General features: G+C 43.1%; 1 protein-coding gene across 17 annotated transcripts; it reads left to right on the forward strand.

Annotated features, from left to right (window-relative positions):
- The first annotated feature begins 175 nt into the window (after nt 1–175).
- tssc4 (tumor suppressing subtransferable candidate 4) lies at nt 176–18,242 on the forward strand. Of its 17 annotated transcripts, none has more exons than XM_038807541.1 (5): nt 199–397; nt 4,210–4,379; nt 5,541–5,635; nt 8,557–8,629; nt 16,796–18,242. In XM_038807541.1, exon 5 carries the CDS (start codon nt 16,875–16,877, stop codon nt 17,964–17,966), a length of 1,092 nt encoding a protein of 363 aa, XP_038663469.1. In that variant the 5' UTR covers nt 199–397; nt 4,210–4,379; nt 5,541–5,635; nt 8,557–8,629; nt 16,796–16,874; the 3' UTR covers nt 17,967–18,242. The 17 variants fall into 17 exon arrangements, with proteins under 17 accessions (XP_038663466.1, XP_038663463.1, XP_038663464.1 ...); XM_038807547.1 differs by lacking the exon at nt 5,541–5,635 and adding an exon at nt 11,518–11,632 and having other exon boundaries at nt 8,557–8,643; XM_038807543.1 differs by lacking the exon at nt 5,541–5,635 and adding an exon at nt 11,518–11,632.
- Nucleotides 18,243–19,072: the final 830 nt, after the last annotated feature.

Here is a 19,072-nt window from a genome sequence, read left to right on the forward strand (position 1 = left end):
TCCTTATTTGCCAAAGCAGCTGCTACTCAGGGGCTGGTGGCCCAGCTGCTCTCGAGCGCTGATTTCAGTTGCCGACCTGTCGGGGAGGCGGTTGGCGCAGCATTGTGGGAGTTGTAGTTAATGGGTATGGAGGCGCCGCCCACTGGCAGCAGGAGGCCGAGGCCGCCGGACTACCACTCCCGGCACGCACCGGGCGGCATGGGGGTTGTTGTCGGTCAGTCGGCCGCGTTGAGAGCGAGTGACAGAGGTGGGAGAAGGTACGGTGGCGACCAGATTGTTACCTGGGAACCAGGCCGCATCGGGAATAGAGGGATATGGACTCGGAGTCACAGCTCAATGAACACCGATCCGCCATCCTCTTCGAGTTAAACAGTATTCTGTCCACCACTCGGAACCTGTGAGTATTATTGAGCGGGTGAGAGATGCTGCTGCACGCACTGTGCGCCATCTTTACGCGCTTTCTGACAGGATCCTTCTATGGAAAAAAAAATCCGTCTGGAAAGCCTGATGTAGAAAACTGTTATAATTCATTATTGTTGTGATCATTTCGTTTGTATACATATAAAGAACACTAGGCCATTATTATTTGAACACTCGTGCCTTTGGGCATCTTAAGGAAATGCCATTCTTCACAATAGAGCCTGAAGCCCTAAACAGTGAGTATTGGCAGAGCGTAACCGTAAGAATCCAAGAAATAGCAGTAGTGCAGCCCCTCGAACGTATCCTGCCGGCCAATAACATCATGGCTGATCTAATCACGGTTTCATCTCTACTGCTTTGTAACCTTTCCTTCCGATAACTCTCCTTCCTTGCACATCGAAAATCTGTATATATTCAATGGCTGCTTCCACTGCTTTCTGGGTCAGAGAATTACAAACATTAATACACCGTCCCCCAGTTCGGAATTCCTCCTTTCAGCATCTACCCTATTAAGCCCCAGAGAACGTTATATGTTACAAAAAAAAAACTCATTTTTCTAGTCTCCTTGATGCTCAACCAGTCCTAAAAGACAACCCTTCATCCCAAGAATCAACCTAGTGACCCTTCTCTGAACTGCTTCCAGTGCAAGTATAGCCATATTTAAATATGGAGACCAGAATAGTACACAACTCTTAGTCTCACAAATACCCTGTATAGTTGTGACAAGACTTCCCTGCTTTTATACCCCACCCCCTTTGCAATAAGCCAATGTTATATTTGCCTTCCAAATGATTTGTTTTATCTGTATACTAACATTTTGTGATTCAAGTACAAGGACTGCCATATCTTTAAGTATTGCAGCATTCTGCACCCTCCAAATAAATAATATTTTGCATCTCTATTTAAAAAAAATGTATTTTATTCCAAACATGTTTAAAAACAGTAACATATACACCGACACACTCCACCACTTCACAGTCCACAGTTTGTACATTTTATCCCCCCTCCTCCTCACCCCCTGTGATGAACAGTTCCTCAAACAGTGTCATACCCAATCCCCACCATGTCTCAAAGCCCTCCGCCGACCCCCTCAACTCAAATTTGATCTTTTACAACCGGAGAAAGTCATATAGATTCCCCAGCCAGGCCACCGCCCATGTGTACCCAACTTCCAATTCAGCAAAATCTTTTGGGAAATTAGAGAGGCGAAGGCCATGACATAGGCCCACTCCTCGCCATCAGCTCCACCACAAAGATCACCACCACTGAGTCCGGCCTGACTTCCACCCCCACAATTTTAGATAACGTCCCAAACACCACTTCCCAGTTACACTCCAGCTTCTCGCAACCCCAAAACACGTGCGCATGATTCGCTGGCCCTCGCCCACACTTCTCTCATTCATCGGTCATATGTACCCTGTGCACCGCCTTGAACTGAATACAGTGGCATCTACCCAGCAATGTGGAAAATTGCCCAGGTGTGTCCCGTACACAAGAAACAGGACAAATCCAACCCAGCCAATTACTGGTCTATTGTCCATCATCAGCAAAGTGATGGAAGAAGTAATCAACAGTGCTATCAAGCAGCATTTACTCAGCAGTAACCTGCTCACGGACGTTCAGTTTGGGTTCTGCCAGGGTCACACAGACATGGGGAGAATGTGCAAACTCCACAAAGACAGTGACCCGGGGCCGGGATCGAACCTGGGTCCTCAGCGCCTTAGACAGCAGTGCTAACCATTGCGCCACCGTGCTGCCCTTTGGCAATACTAAATTGCCTCTTAATTGGAAAAAAAATAATTGGGCACTCTAAATTTGTAAAAAAAAAACATGGTCAAAAGAGCTAAATGCCAGACGGGAGGTGAGTGACTGCCCTTGATATCGAGGCAGCATTTCACCAAGTATGGCATCAAGGAGCCCTAGCTAAACTGGAGTCAAGGGGAAAACTCCCCGCTGGTTGGAGGAAGATGGTTATGGTGGTTGGAGGTCAATCATCTCAGCTCCAGGACTGCAGGAGTTCCTCTGGATAGTGTCCAAAGTCCAACCATCTTCAGCTGCTTCATCAATCACCCTTCCATCATAAGGTCAGAAGTGGGGATTTTTGCAGATGACTGCAAATGTTCACCATTCTAGACTCCTCAGATAATGAAGCAGTGCATGTCCAAATGCAGCAAGACCTGGCCAATATCCAGACTTGGGCTGACATGTGGCAAGTTACTAGTCAGAAGTGTAATAGAATACTCACCACTTGTCTGGATGAGTGCAGCCCCAACAATAATCAAGATGCTCAACACCATCTTGGACAAAGCAGTCTGCTTGACTGCTCCCCCTTCCACAAACATTCAAACCTTCCACCACCGACAAACAGTGGGAGCCATGTGTACCATCTACAAGATGCACTGTAGTAACTCACCAAGGTTCCTCAAAAAGCATCTTCAAAACTGACGACCACAACCATCTAGAAGGACAAGAGCAGCACATACCTGGGAACCCCACCAACCGGAGGTCCCCCTCCAAGCTACTCACCACCCTTACTTGAAAATATATCGCCATTCCTTCACTGTCGCTGGGGCAACATCCTGGAACTCCCTCCCTAACAGCACAGTGGGTTAAACCACCCATATATGTCCTCAATCCTACCCTCTCCCGACTCATCTGGGAGCAGCAGTTGCTCCAATAGGGTATACCCCGACAACCTGGGAAACGTCCTCCACTCCTTGCTACGTCCCTCACCTGCATGTGTCTGAATTCACTCCCCCTCAGTAACACGAACCTTTCCCATGACTCAGCCAGACCTGCGAACTGCCCTTCCAAATACAAGTCCCTCACCAGTCCCGCCTCCCTCCACTTCCCATACATCCCATCCATGTCCCATGGCTTAAACCTGTGGTTCCCGCATAGTGGTGTCAACACCGACATCCCCACCAACTTAAAATGTCTGATTCCACACCCTGACCGTCAACTGCACCACCTGGCTCCCTGGAGTGAATGGCAGCGGAGCTGTCATTACTGTTCTATTACCGTGGTGGATAATCTAAAATGTTTCCACATTATGCTTTAATCTGCCAAATTTTTGCCCATTCACTTAACCTATCTATCCCTTTGCAGACTTTGTGTCCTCCTACCTATTTTTGTATAATCAGCAAATTTGGCTACAATACTCAGTCCCATTCTCGCCATATTAATATAGATTATAAATAGTTGACACATCAGCACTCCACGAGTTACAGTTTGCCAAACTGAAATGACCCATTTATCCCAACACTATTTCTAGTAGTCAGCCAATCCTCTATCCATGCTAATATATTGCCCCAACACCATGAAATCTAATCTTTTTTAAAATAAATTTTGAGTACCCAATTTTATTTCCTATTAAGGGGCAATTTAGCTTGACCAATTCACAAAGCTTGCACTTCCTTTTGGGTAGTAGGGGTGAGACCCACACAGACACTGGGGAATGCGCAAACTCCACACGGACGTGACCCGGGGCCAGGATTAAACCGGGTCCTTGGCGCCGGGAGGCATCAGTGCTAACCACGAAGCTACCGTGCTGCCCATGACCTCTAATCTTAGTTACTTTGCATGTAGCATCTTATCAAATATTTTAAAAATCATAATACACTTCACCTATTGGTCCTTTAGTCCTCCTCAAAGGACTTGTATTACTTGGCCAAACATTAATTTTTTCCTTTTCACAAACTTGTTGATTCTGCTTGATTATACTGTGATTTTCTAAATGTCTAAATAACAATGGATTTAAGCTATTACTTTCTTAATCATTGATTCAAGGTAACTCAGTGACCATCGCCACTAAACGTGATGCTGTCCCCAACGAATATCCACAGATGGATCTGCAGCAGGGCTAAACTAATAATAACCAGGAATAGAAATTCTCGCTAGCTCTTTCCTTCCGAATGGAGCAGCAGATTGTGGCATCCCTCGTACTATCCCAGTTGGAGGTTAGCTAACTGATTACATGATGGTTGAGACCTTCTTAATAGGGTTTAGTTACTCACTGAATATAATTCCATGTTTACTTTAGGGAATTGAATGGTCCCCTCAATCACCGTTTGAAATTATTTTGTAAAACGTATTTTCCAAGATTGGATGTAAAGTGAAGGGGGGTGGAAAGGAGTTCTGGGGATATGGGTGGCAATGACTATTGTGCCGCCCAGGGCTTGCATTTATATAGGATTTTTTGGAATACTAAATGTCTCAAAGAGATTTTTAGCCAATTATGTAGATTTTGCAGTGCAGTCACTGTTGAGGAAATGTGAAAGCGAATCTGCGCACAGCAACGTCCAACAAACGGCAATGCGATAATGACCAAACAATCTGTTTTTTAAAAAAAATTCATTTAAGGGCTAAATATTGGCCAGGATACCAGGAATATTTACACTGTTCTTCTTTGAAATAGTGCCATGGGATCTTTTGCATCCAAAAGACCAGAGGTCTATTTCATCCAAAAGATCACATCTCTGTCAGTGCAATGCTCCGTCGATACTGCACTGGAGTGTCATCCTTGATTTTTGTGCAAGGGAACAAGAGAATAAGAGCAGCCAAGAGCATAAAAGAAGGGAGACAGAATGATAGTGCTTGGTCACATTGAATGCCAACATGTACACGTATATAGATAGGGAATTTGGTCTACATAGAGGCGACCTTTCCATTCATTTGAAATGTCTTGTGTTGAGAGAAATCAGTAATTATTACGCATGGTACACTTTGTACCTTATCTAATTAACTGTCAGCCCACAGACACAAATTTGTACTGAATCAACAACCTCATCAAACAGTCAGGCACTCCAGAAAACAAATCTCACATATTAAACAGTGGCTGTCGATTTTTAGTGTTGCATTGCTCCATAGGTTGAGTGGGCAAGGTCTTTGATCCTTGGTGTATGCTGATTTACTGGGTAAGAGATATCAATCCCAATTCTACCTCAATTCCCTGATGATTTGCTGGGTACAGACACCCCAGGTCTAAACTGATTCCTCCGTTTTCCCACAATATAAAATTCTAAAATTCAACAGATGACAGTACCTTAAACATCTAGTCTTCTAATAGGCTGATGAAAGGCGATTAACCTGAAACATTAACTCTGTTTCTCTGTCTATAGATGCTGCCAGACAAGCTGAAGATACCTAGCATCTCTCAGATTTCCAACATCTGCAGTATTTTGTTTTGCTAATAAATAAGCTGTACAAACTAAAGGTGATGTCAGCAAATTTGTGCAGTTTTAAAATTGGAGCAACTTTAAAATTGGAACCAATAAAGCATTCAATATTTGGCAGTGTACTTTCCCTCTATCATCTCTGGCATTTCCAATACCTCAAAGATTGCCACCATTTGGTCCGGCCTGACCTCCACCCCCATAATTTTAGATAACATCCCAAACACCACTTCCCAGTAATTCTCCAGCTTCTCGCAAACCCAGAACATGTGCACATAATTTACCGGCTCTACACATCTTGCACTCATTAGCCACCTTTTGAAAGAACCCACTCATCCTCGCCTGGATCATATGTACCCTGTGCACTACCTTTAACTGAATCAAGCTCATTGTGCAGGAGGAACTTGAATTCACCCTATGCATTGCCCCACACCAGGACTCCTCCATCTTCACCCACTCCACCCTGGCCGCCCCCCCTTCCCATTGCCTCATCTTCTCCGCATTCGCTGTCCAATAGTAGTGCAACAGGTTTGGGAGCACCAACCCTCCATTCTGCTTCTGCCTCAGTACTTTATCCTCAGCACCTTCCCCTTTCATATAAACCCACCAAATCCCTGTCTTCAATTTCCGGAAAAAGGCCTTTCGTGAAAGAATCAGGAGGGTTTTGAAAACGAACAGGAACCTTGGCAGCACATTCATTTTCCCAAACTGCACCCTCCCTGCCAGTGCCAGGTGTAATGTATCCCATCTCTTAAAATCCTCCCTAATCTCCTCCACCAATGTTGTCAAATTCCACTTGTGCATCGTAGCCCAGTCCCTCATCACCTGAATCCCCAAATACCAGAACCTTTCCCTCGCTACCTTAAATGGCAACATCCCCAAATTGGCCCCAAGCCCTGCCGCAATCACCGGAAACACCTCCCTCTTCCTGACATTTAACTTGTACCCAGAGAAGGCCCCAAAACTTTCCAATATTCCCATAATCCTACCCATACTCTCCAGTGGTCTGACAACAGGTCATCAGCATACAATGACGCCCAGTGCTCCCTCTCCCAATCCCCTGCCACTCCACTGACCCCCCGAAGGGCCATCGTATCACCAGTGTGAACAACAACGGCGACAGCAGACACCCTGTCTCGTACCTCTATGCAGCCCAAAACTTCATGAACTTGTCCCATTTGTACATACACTTGTCACCAGAGCTACATATAGTAATCGCACCCACGCCACAAACTTTGGGCAAAACCCAAGCCTACTCAAGATCTCAAATAGATACTTCCACTCCACCCGATCAAAAGCCTTCTCTGCATCCATAGAGACAATGACCTCTGGCGCCTGTCCCACTTGACGGAGTCATGACCACATTTAACAGCCTCCTGATGTTACTGGAGAGCTACTGGCCCTTTACGAAACCCGTTTGATCCTCAGCGACCACCCCTGGCATCCTTCCATTCTTCCCGCCACTAACTTAGCCAGCACTTTCACGTCTGTGTTGAACAACGAAACAGCCCTATATGACCCACACTCCAATGCATCCTTCCCCTTTGGGATTAGCGTGATTGATGTCTACATCAGTGTCTCTGGCAGCTCCCTCTTCTCCAATGCCTCACTAAACATCCCCAACAAATGCGGTGCAAACTGTTGCAAATGCCTTTTAGAACTCCCTTGGAAGGCCATCTGGCCCTGGAGTCTTCCCCAACTTCATCCCCCTAGTCCTATCAATCATCTCCCTCAGCCCCAGCGGCTACTTCAATGTCTGCCTCCTCTCTCCCTCCAACCTTAAACTCTAATCCATCTCGGAACCGCCCCATATCCCCTTTCTCTCCGCCCTGTACAACTTCTCATAGTACCCGCTGAACACCATGTTTAAACCCCTGGCTCTGACCCTACCTCCCCCTTCTCTGTTCGTACCTTTAAGGTTTCCTTGGATGCAGCCTGCCTCCTCAGCGGGTGGGCCAGCATATGGCTCACCTTCTCCCCATATTCACGTTGCACCCCCCCTTGCCTTCCGTAGCTGCCCCACCGCCGTTCCTAACGTCAGCCTATCGTACTGCTCCTGCACCCTCTTCCTCTCCACCAACAACTCTTTAGTGGGGGCCCCTCGCGTATCATCTTGTCCACCTCGACTATCTCCTCCAACAACCATCATGCACCCCCCCTTCTCCTGTTGCCCCTGGGTGCCTTGAATGAGATAATTTCCCCTCGGACCACCACCTTCAATGCCTCCTAGAACGTGGCTGCCGCTGCCTCCCCATTCTGATAAATCTCCTCGTACTCCCCAATTACCGACCTCACCTTTTCACAGAATCCCTTTCCTGCCAACAAGCCCAAATCCAGCCTCCATCCCAGCCTCTGAACCTGCTCCACACTAAGCCTAGATAGAGCCCCTCTGGTGAAAATTGGACAAAGCCAATTTTTAAATTGTGTTTATGATTATCTGAAATCACATAAAACATGAGGAAATAACCGTATTTAGTTCTGATGAAAAGGTCATTGACATGAAACATTAACTTTGTTTCTCTCTCGCCAGGTCTGCTTAGTACTGTATTTCTAGCATTTTCTGTTTTTATTTAAGAAATCACCACAACATCATTTCCATCCCTAAGCCCTTGGCATACAATTAGCTACTCTTAAATGACGAAACTATCATGTATAAGAAAACAAACAGCAGTGGGATGAGTGACCAGTTAGCTGGTTTTTGATGGTGTGCATTGAGGAAGATGTGAATGCCCAGTTTCTGTGATAACTATATGCTGTGCTTGTAGTAGTATGTTGGAATCTCTAATATCTAACTGAAATGATGGTTCACATACATATTGATGACTTAAAAGTACAAAAAACAATGGAACAAAATCATTTTATTTATGTTAATCTTAATAGCTGTGCCATAGCTGCAGCTGATATAGAAGGGAAGGAACAACTAAAAGTGCTAACGTCAGGGCACTTGATCTTTCTTTTACAGGGTGTGTGAACTCAGGACGCTGGTAGCTTTGACAGACCGAGAAGGAGGGAAATTAGTCCAGTCTCAGAACAAAGTAAGCACTATTCAGTAAGTTTCCCCAGTGGTTGATACTATAGGGAACAATGTGGCAGTCCCTTATCTGTCTCAAAACTAAATGTTGTATTTTCAAGCAAATTACAGCTTTGTACTGATTTCACATTGTGTTAAAAAAGTCATTCCAAAAATTGCTCACGGTATAACAAATCTTTACATAGATTCCTTTGTCAGGGCTTTGATACAACGTTTTCTGCTCCAACAAAGTTTGCCTTTCCTTGCTGCATGATTCATTAAACTACAATGTGAACTTTAATTTATCAAATTGTCATAAGTTCCTAATCTCTAGGGATCTGAAGGATATACTTTGGGGTTTAAACCATTTCCAGTTTACACAGATTAAATCATCATTTAATAACGACTGAAATTTTTTTTTAGAAAATGTGACACAAGTATTTTTTTGTCATCTTAACCATTTTCTCGGCCTATCCTGCCAGGTATGCACCTGCTTCTGCACCCCATTTAGAATTGCCCAAATATATAATTAATACTTTTCTGCATTAAATATCCATTCATTCCACCGGCCTATGTCCTCTTGAAGTCTATCACTATCCTGCTCGCAGTTCTCAATACTTGAAAATTTCATGTTACCGTCAAATTTTGAAATTGAGCCCTGTATACCCCAAAAAAGTCATTTAATGTAAATCAAGAAAAGCAGTGATCCTATTATTGATCTTTGGGGAACCCCACTATGTTTTTCTCCAATCCGAAAAACCATTCATCACTGTGCTTGCTTGCCTGTCACTCAGCCAACTTAGCATCCATTGTGCCATTATCCTTTTTATTTCATAAACTTAACCAGTCAAAGGCCTTGTGGAAGGCCATGCACTCCACATTACCCTCATCGGTTAGTTAGTGGGATGAAAACTATTCTCTGCAGCCATGAGCACGAGTCTCAAAGGCATTGTTGCTTGCCTGGTGCCAAGATTATGGATGTTTCCTCGGGGCTGGGGAGGAACTTGGAATGGGAGGGGAAGGATTTGGGTATGCTAAGTATGAGTATCTTGGATTTAAATTATGAAGCAAAATCTAGATTGTAAATATTTGAGAACCTAGCACTAATCTCTGTGGCACTCCACTAGTTAAGCTTGCCTATCTGAAAAAGACCCATTTATTTCTATTCTCTGCTTCCTGTTAGCTAACCAAAATATAATTGTCCATGCTAATATATTACCCCCTACGCATGTGCTAATTACCTTCTATAGTAATCTTTGATGCGGCACCGTAGCAAATGCCTTTTAGAAATCTAAGTGTACCTCATCGATTGGTTCCCCTTTATCCAGCTTGAATGCTACTTCATCAAAAAGATCTCCTAGATCAAATAAACACGATTTCCCTTTAAGCCATGTTGGCTATGCCAAGATCACACATGGTTGGCAGCACGGTGGCACAGTGGTTAGCTTTGCTGCCTCACGGCACTGAGGACCCGGGTTCGAATCCCGGCTCTGGGTCACTGTCCGTGAGAAGTTTGCACATTCTCCCCGTATCTGCGTGGGTTTCACCCCCACAACCCAAAAGATGTGCAGGGTAGGTGGATTGACCATGCTAAATTGCCTCTTAATTGGCAAAAAATAATTGGGTACTCTAAATTTATTTTTAAAAAATCAAACCTGGTAATTTTCTAAATATCCTGCTTCTCTAAAGAATGGGTTTTAGCATTTTCCCTGTGACGGATGTTAGACAAACTGGCCTATAGTTTCCTGCTTTCTGCCTCCATCCTTTCTTGAATAAAGATGTTACATTAGGTATTTTACAATCTGCTGGGACAAGTTCAGAATCTAAGAAATTTTGGAGGATTATAACCAATGTACCTACTATCTGTGCCATCACTTCTTTTAATACCCTAGGATGCTGTACCATCTAGCGCCTTTAGGTCTGATAGTTTTCCTGGTGATTGTTTTAAGTTCATCCCTCCTTATCACTTCTTGATTTTCAATTATCTTTGGGAAGTTTTCTAAATCTTCTACCATGAAGACAAACACAAAACACCTGTTGCAAAGCCTCCACTATCTCTTTGTTTTCCGTTATCAATTTTCCAGACATACTAGAGGACGATCACTAGCTTTAGTTACTCTTTTTCTATTAAAAATCTTGTAGAAACTCTTGATATATGTTTTTATACTACTAGCTAATTTTTTCTCATACTTTGCTTTCTGTCTCTTTATTATCTGTTTAGCTATTCTTTGCTGGTTCTTGAAGTCTGACCAATCAGATCCTTAGTGTTCCTTTCAATTTAATACTATCCTTGAATTCATTATTTAGCCATGGATGATACATCCTTCTCCAAGAACCTTCCTTTCTTACTGGGATAAATTTTTGCAGAAATATCTACTTAAAAGTCTGCCACCACTGCAACTCTTTTTTAAAATCTAGTTTCCCAGTTCACCTTGGCCAGCTCTGCCTTCGCACCCGAATAGTTACCTTTTATTTAGGTTTAAAACACTAGTTATGGACCTACACTTCTCGCTTTGAAATTGAGCTTGGAATTTGAAACTGAACTTGGAATTCTATCATGTGATCACCGTCACTTCGAGGCTCCTTTACCATGAGATTATTGATTAATCCCATGTCATTACACATTACAAGGTCTAGGATAGCCTGTTCCCTGGTTGGTTCTAGATTGTAGTGCTCTAAGAAATTGTCCCAAAATCTTTCAACTCATTTTTTCAGACTACCTTTGCCAATCTGATTCTCCCAACCTGCATGTAGATTAAAGTCCACCATGATTATTGTGGACAATAATCATGCCTTTCTTGCATGCCTTGTTTATTACTTCCTGTATGCTCTGTCCTAAAATGTAACTACAGTTAGGGGGCCTATAAACTGCTCCCACAAGTATCCTTTAATATTTCTTATTTTCCCAAACAGATTCTACATCTTGATCTTTCAAGCTAAACTCGTCTCTCAGTACTTAACTAATGAAATCCTTGATTAACACAGATACCTGCTTCCTTTGCCTTGCTCCGGACTCCCTATCATTCCGGTATGTCAAATACCCTTCAACATTTAGATTCTAGCTTTTGTCACTTTTCAATCATGTCTCTGTAATTCCCGTCTCTACTGCCTATCAGGTTATACATATTTATCGGTGTGTACTAGCAATTTATCCCTTTTTATTACAAACACTGTGCATCTTCAGATACAGGGTTTTCATTTTTTTGCCATCTCCGGCCTTACCTGCTGGTTCACAGATTGTATGTTCTGTTCCTTTTTGTCACTCTTTATTAATCATTTTCCAAATTACCTCCTGGCTATACTACTTGTTGTTTCTCTTTACTATATTTCCTCTCATACGATCCCTTTCCCCCTGCTATTAGTTTAAAGCCCACTCTACCAACCTAGTTATACAATTAGCCAGGACATTGGTTTCAGCGCGATTCAGGTGAAGACAGCCCAAACGGTACAGCTCCCACTTTGCCCAATGCTTGTGCCATTGCCCAATGAATCAAAACCCAATTCCCACACATCAATCTTTGAGTCATACCTTCATCTCTCTCGTTTTATTTAACCTATACCAATTCGCTTGTGGCTCAGTTAATAATCCAGAGATTATCACCCTTCAGGTTTTGCTTTTAATTAGGCCCCTAGTTGCTCAATTCAAATGAACCTCTTTCCTAGTCCTGCCCATGTCATTGGCACCTACATGGATCATGACAACTGGATCCTCCCCTCCCATTCCAGTGCAGATGTCTCGAACCCTGGCCTGGTAGTTGCGTTAATCAAGGATGAGATCGGTGCGGTAGTGGGAAAGGATTGTGGTTAGGAGGATCAAAATGTAGAATCCATTTGAGTGGAGTTAAGAAATAGCAATGGAAAGAAGTTCACGGAGTGTATTTGGGATAGCTTCTTAAAACAAAACATTCTGAAACCAAATGGGAAACAGGCTATTTTAGGCCTGGTAATGTGCAATGCGACAGTATTAATAGATGATCCCATATTAAAAGGATCCTTTAGGTAGGAGTGATCATAACATGCAGAATTTCACATTCAATCTGAGATGAGATATTTGGGTCTGAAACTAGTGTCTAAATAAAAGCAATTACAAGAGTATGAAGACTGAATTGGCTAAAATGGACTGGGAAAATAGGTTAAAAATGAAGTTGCAGACAATTGAGGAAGAAAGACTAAAAGAAATATGCACCCATCTGTGTGGCTAATTAAAGAAGTTTAGAGTGGTATAAAATTGAAAGAAAATATGTGCAATGCTGGAAAGATTGGGAACATTTTAGAAACCAACAAAAGATGACTAAAAAGAATTTGGCTAACTAACAGAAAACGCAGTCAGGTTAAATGGGTCATTTTTAGGTTGTCAATCTGTACCTAGTTGAGTGCTGCAGGAATTATTAGTGGGGCCTCAACTATTTACAATCTATGTTAATAACTTGGATGAAGCGACTGACTATTGTAGCCAAATTTGCTGATGATGCAATGATAGGAAAAACAAGTTATGAGGAGGATACAAATAGTCTGCAAAAGGATATAGATAGGTTACATGAGTGGGCAAAAATTTGGTTGATAAAGTATGTCGGAAAATGTCCACTTTGGCAGGAAGAATAGAAAAGCAGATTATAAGTAAAATAGAGGCACACTGCAATACAGTAATGTCTTCGTGTCCTTGTACATAATCACAAAAGGTTAGCATGCAGGTAAAACAAGTAGTTAGGAAGGCAAAGGAAATGTGGACATTTAATAAAGTGGGGACAAAAACAGAAAATACTAGATAATCTCAGGTCTGACAGCATTTGTGGAGAGAGAATGGAGCTAATGTTTCAAGTCTGGATGACTGTCTGACCTTCTCAGAAGGTCGTTGGTCTTTGAAATTCTCCATCAAAGAGGTGTGTGTGGGGGTGGGGGGGGGTCAGGAAAATTGAGTTAACGTCACAGTAACAAAAGAAAATGGAGCAGAGGTTATGATCTGAAATTGTTGAACTTATTATTGCATCTGGAAGACTGTAAAGTGCCAAATAAAAAGTAAGTGCAGTACTGTTCGTCATGCCTATTTTGAGCTTCATTGGAACAGTTTAGCAGGTAGAGGTTATAGTGGGTATGAACAGGTGGCATAAAATGACGGGTAACCAGAATTGTGCACTCATGCTTGCAAGTGAATGGGGCTGTCATGTAAAGAAGTCATCCAATCTGTTTGGTCTCCCAGTGTAGAGTAGAGTGCATCATTAGCAGAATATACATATGCTAAAGTTTAAAGAAATACAAGTAAATCACCGGAAGTTCAGATCCTTGGTCGGTAAGGAGCTAAAAGGATGGATGATACTTACATTGGAGAGTGACATGGAAAAGAGTTGAGTTGACTAAGCAGTGGACCAGAATGTGACAGAGGAAACAGTCTGTTCGGAATGTTTCTGGAGGAAGAGGAAAGTTGCTTTCGATGGCAACATGCTGGAAGTGGTGAAATGTTGGAGGATTTATCTGTTGAACATGGGAGCGAATGGGATGGAAGATGAACAGTGGGGGGAGAATTATTTTGTGGTTGGGTAGGGGGGTTAGTAATGTGAACAGAAGTGTGGGAAAATTAAATGAAATCAGATGAGAGCCCATCAGCTTAGTGGGGTGGGGGTGGTGGGAATCTCTGCATGAGGAAAGGGAAGACTGATATAGAAGGGTACACCATCGGAACAGATGTGAAGGAAATGGAGAAACTGGATGAGTGGAAAAAGACTTTACAGAAAACCGGGTGGGAGGAAGTGTGGTTGAGGTAACAGTGGGAATCAGTGGGCTTGTAGTAAAAAATTTTAAAACATAGTTGATGTGCCTTGCTGAACTGACCCAAAAGCCTGCAGTCATGCTGCATGTTGACAGCTACTTAAATCACTTTTACTGAGATGGCTGCACACAATCACCCATGTTCAATTAAGCCATTTATTGGTGTTAAACCATTCGCCAACTTTAAAAATATATATTTTTATTCTCCCCCTTTTTCACATTTTCCCCAAATTTACACCCATCAACAATGATCAGTAATAAATAAATCAATCCACATATCAGTAACAACAATCCCATCCTCCCACCAAACCCCAAACATTAGTCCGCATGTTCACATAAATAAATGACAAAAAGGAATCGGGAATCACCCATAGTCACCATTAACACACAGCCCCACCCCCAACAAATGTTTGATATTATCCAGTTCTTGAAAGTGCATAATGCCCATGAATTGTAGAACCCCTCCATCCTTCCCCTCAGTTCAAACTTAACCTTCTCAAGAGTCAAGAATTCCAACAGGTCCCCCCGCCATGCCAGGGCACAGGGTGGAGAGGCCGCTCCCCAACCCATCAGGATCCGCCTTCAGGCAATCAACGAGATGAAGGCTACAGCATCTGCCTCCGCACCTGTTTGCAACCCTGGCTGGTCCGACACCCCGAATATAGCCTCCCGGGGGCCCGGGTCCAGTTTCACGTGCACCACTTTAGAAAATACCCTAAAAACCTCCTTCCAGTAATCCTCCAGCTTTGGACTGGACCAAACATATGAACGTGATTAGCAGCTGCCCCCGCAGCGTTCGCACACATCTACTCCTTCAAAGAATACGCTCATCCTTGCCCTCTTGAGGTGTGCTCTGTATACCGCCTTCAGCTGTATCAGCCCCAACCTCTCACACTAGGTGGAGACATTCACTCTCTGGAGCACCTCACACCAGATCGCCTCCTCCATATCCTCTCCCAACTCTTCCCCCCCACATCCCCACGTCACTATGATCCCTTCCAGTGGTGCCTTCTCCTCTTCCAAAATAGCTCTGTAAACCGCTGGCACTACCCCCTTCTCCAGTCCCCCTGTCATCAGCACCTACTCCAGCAATGTGGAGGCCGGTTCCTCTGGGAAGCTCTGTATCTCCTTTCTGGCAAAATCTCAAACCTGCATGTATCTAAACATTTCCCCCTCCTCCAGCCCATATTTTGCTTTCAGCTCCTTCAATCCTGCAAACCGACCCCTAAGAAACAAATCTTTTAGTGTCTTAATCCCCTTCTCCCATTTCCAAAATTTCCATCACACTTCCCTGGCTCAAATCTGTGGTTCTCCCGAATCAGCATTTCCCTTGACCCTGCCCCCAACCCGAAGTATTGGCAAAACTGCCTCTAAATTCTCAATGAAGCTATTATTACTGGGCTCCCTGAGTACTTCCCCGGGGCTATCGGGAGCTGTGCTGTTGCTAGTGCTTTCAATCCCGACCCCCTGCACAAACTCTCCTCCATTCTGACCCACTGGGAATCAACCCCTCTGACTCAGCTCCACGCCTTCTCCACATTCGCCGCCCAGTAGTAATACATCAGGTTTGGAAGACCCAAACCTCCTGCCTGCCTTCCCCTCTGTAGCAGCACCTTTCAAACTCTGGCCACCCTCCCTCCCCATATGAACAAAGTAATCATTCCCTCAATCTCTCTGAAACAAGCCTTTGGCAGGAAAATCGGCAGGCATTGGAAAATAAACAGAAATCGCGGCACCACGTTCATTTTAACCGCTTGCACCCGACCCGCCAGTGACTGAGGGAGACAATCCCACCGTGCTGGATCAGCTTTCACTCTCCCCACCAATCTAGAAATGTACCTGCGGAGCCCCCCACCCCACCCCCGGGCAACCTGCACCCCCAGGTACCTAAAGTGAGTCCCTGCCCTACGGAATGACAGCCCCCACCCTTGGCCAAGACACCACAAAACACTCACACTTGTCTAGATTTAGTTTGTACCCAGAGGAAAAACCCAAACACCCAAATCAGCTCCAATATTCCGCTATTGACACACTCTGTTCCGCCACATAACAGCAAGTCATCGGCAAACCATTCGCCAACTTAAGCAGATTTGCAATAGTCCTCAGTGAAGCGCGCAGCTAAAAGCAAAATTTTCAAGTTACTCTGGATGAGTAACTTTAATAATCAGTTACCAGTTTGGTTTCTAATACTGATAATGAATTGATATCTCTACTACACTAGCTTTTGCTGCATGACAAAATAGTGAGTTCCTAATATTTATGAATTATCCAGATCTGATTACATTGTTCTGTTTAAAGTTCAATGGTACTTTAATTTAATTTTTACATTTTGATCTTATCTTAACTTTTCTAATACATAAAAGTGTAAAATCTTATGTGTGCTAAAAGTCTTTTAATTTCTACTGTATATTTTGTTTTTTTTAACCAGGCTTTGAGCTCTCTGGACATCTGGAAGCAACTGTTTGCTGCAGTGCCATCTGAAGACGATACTCCAATATTGCAATAAAATGGCTGACGGAGAAACTAACATGGTTTCCACGGATGTCTTGCTTCTAAAAGATCCTGATCTTGAAACCAGGTTATCCAGTGATACAGTATCACTCGGTGATACTGACTCTGAGACCAATCTGCAGTCATTTAATTCTTTGTCACCTCTTAGTGAATCTGATCCAGACTCCTGGTCCCCAGATGATTCACTTACTGATGGGGTGGAACCACAGTGTGACTACATGTCAAATCATTCTTTATCTACTGTTGGAAACAGCCCTCCATCACAACTCTTTCAGCTACGAGGAACTAGTTCTGGCTTCTCTTTTCGTAGTCAGAATATATTCAGTGGTTTGGAGAATGTAGTAAAATTTGATGCACCTCAGTCCAGGGACGACATCTTAATTGACGGAGAATTTAAGCTTCCACCAAATCCAGCACCACACAGAAAAGTGGCAGGGGAGTCTCCTCCAGGAAAGCAGGACAGTTCTTCAAAGAGACAGGTTACTGGGGAGCCTCCCAGAGGAAAGCAGAGCAGTACCTTGTACAAAAAACCACAGTCTGTCCCAGACTACCTTCTCCATCCGGAACGCTGGACCAAGTATAGCCTGGAAGATGTTCCTGAAACTAGCAGTAAGAAGAATACGGCAGTGGCATTAGAGTTCATGGACAGCTTGAAGAAACAGAGAAAAGAAAAACCTACAATGGACCTGGATGAAAGCTTCACTTCCTCTTTTACTCAGGAATCTGACAGTGTTTCTGGAAAAATTCTGTTTTCCAAGCCATTGAAACCAGCAAGCAGCAGGACAGGTGGTGCAGACTGGACAGAACAGGAAGGTTATGGTGTAGTCAGGAAACTGGCAAAGAGAGAATCACTGAATCCAGAGGATCCTGGGCAAGTGGATTTGGCACACTTAGATTATGGTGAAATTAAGGAAGTGGAAGATGTGAGAGTATGGGGGCTTGAAAAAGATACAGAGGAGCCAGCAAAGGATGGGAAGCGAGGGACTACAGGGGCGAAGGTGCATGAATTAGCAGTATTTCATAGTGGAAGAAAGAGGAACCGAATGAACATTCGAGTGAAACCTGGTAAAGACAGTGAAGATGACTAATGTCTAGGTTAGTTTGATCCCAAGGCTGCTGATGTTTTTAAATTGATTATTTCAAAATCATTATCTAGCTAAATCTGATGTCTACAGCTGTAGTTACTTTGGCTGGATGCCCATGTTTAACACTTTGTCGTTAATTATATTAAATTGAAGGATGACTGGGGAAGAGAAGTTTAGTGTCTTGGATGTGGTTAAAGTTTGATGGGAAGGAAAAAAGTGCAGTAAGATCCTGAACTGTAAATGTATACCATTAATAAAGACTTTTTGTTATCTTTTAAATGCTGTGTCCTGTGTTATAAATAAGCAATGTGCTGGGTCACTGTCCGTGTGGAGTTTGCACATTCTCCCCGTGTTTGCGTGGGTTTCGCCCCCACAACCCAAATATTTGCAGAGTAGGTGGATTGAACATGCTAAATTGCCCCTTAATCTAAATTTTAAAAATAAAAATAATTTTTAAAAAAATAAATAAGCAATGTGATTTGGAAATCCTTGGGCAAAAAGATTGAGATCCTATTTAGTAAAGTTTAGCAGTTGAAATTAGGGTTAAGAAGACCCAAATTAATACATTCAAGTGTGTTGTCCATTTTTTGGGACGAGACTAATGGAGAGAAGGAAGGTAACAAAGGATTATGATACATATCACTCTTGATCCTGTAGTGGTACAGTGCACTGAGAATGTCTAATAACCTTTGAAAGTGTAAACATTGTAATTGCTATGAAAAAAAAGTATGAAAAATCAGATAATTAAAAATATATATATTTTTATTCCAAACGTAGCAAAGACAATACAACTCAAACAACATTGTGTGCAGTTTTAGATTATATCCTTGTAGTCGTTAAGATTATATTCATTGGAGTTTAGAAGAGTGAGAGGTTTCTCATAGAAACCTACAAAATTCGAACAGGATTAGACAGGATAGATTCAGAAAGAATGTTCCCGGTGGTGGGGGAGTTCAGAACTGCGGGTCATAGTTTAAGGATATGGCGTAACCCTTTTAGGACTGAGGTGATGAGAAATTTCTTCACCCAGAGAGTGGTAATTCTGTGGAATTCGCTACCAAAAGGTAGTTGTGGCCAAAACATTGTGTAATTTCAAGAAGGAATTAGAT

Source organism: Scyliorhinus canicula, chromosome 9 (genome assembly GCF_902713615.1).
Source record: "Scyliorhinus canicula chromosome 9, sScyCan1.1, whole genome shotgun sequence".
In the NCBI taxonomy this organism is placed as follows: Eukaryota; Metazoa; Chordata; class Chondrichthyes; order Carcharhiniformes; family Scyliorhinidae; genus Scyliorhinus; species Scyliorhinus canicula.

What these genes read in the sequence shown, in the direction of transcription:
- tssc4 (XM_038807538.1), top strand. Translation starts at nt 16,875, where the DNA reads ATGGCTGACGGAGAAACTAACATGGTTTCCACGGATGTCTTGCTTCTA.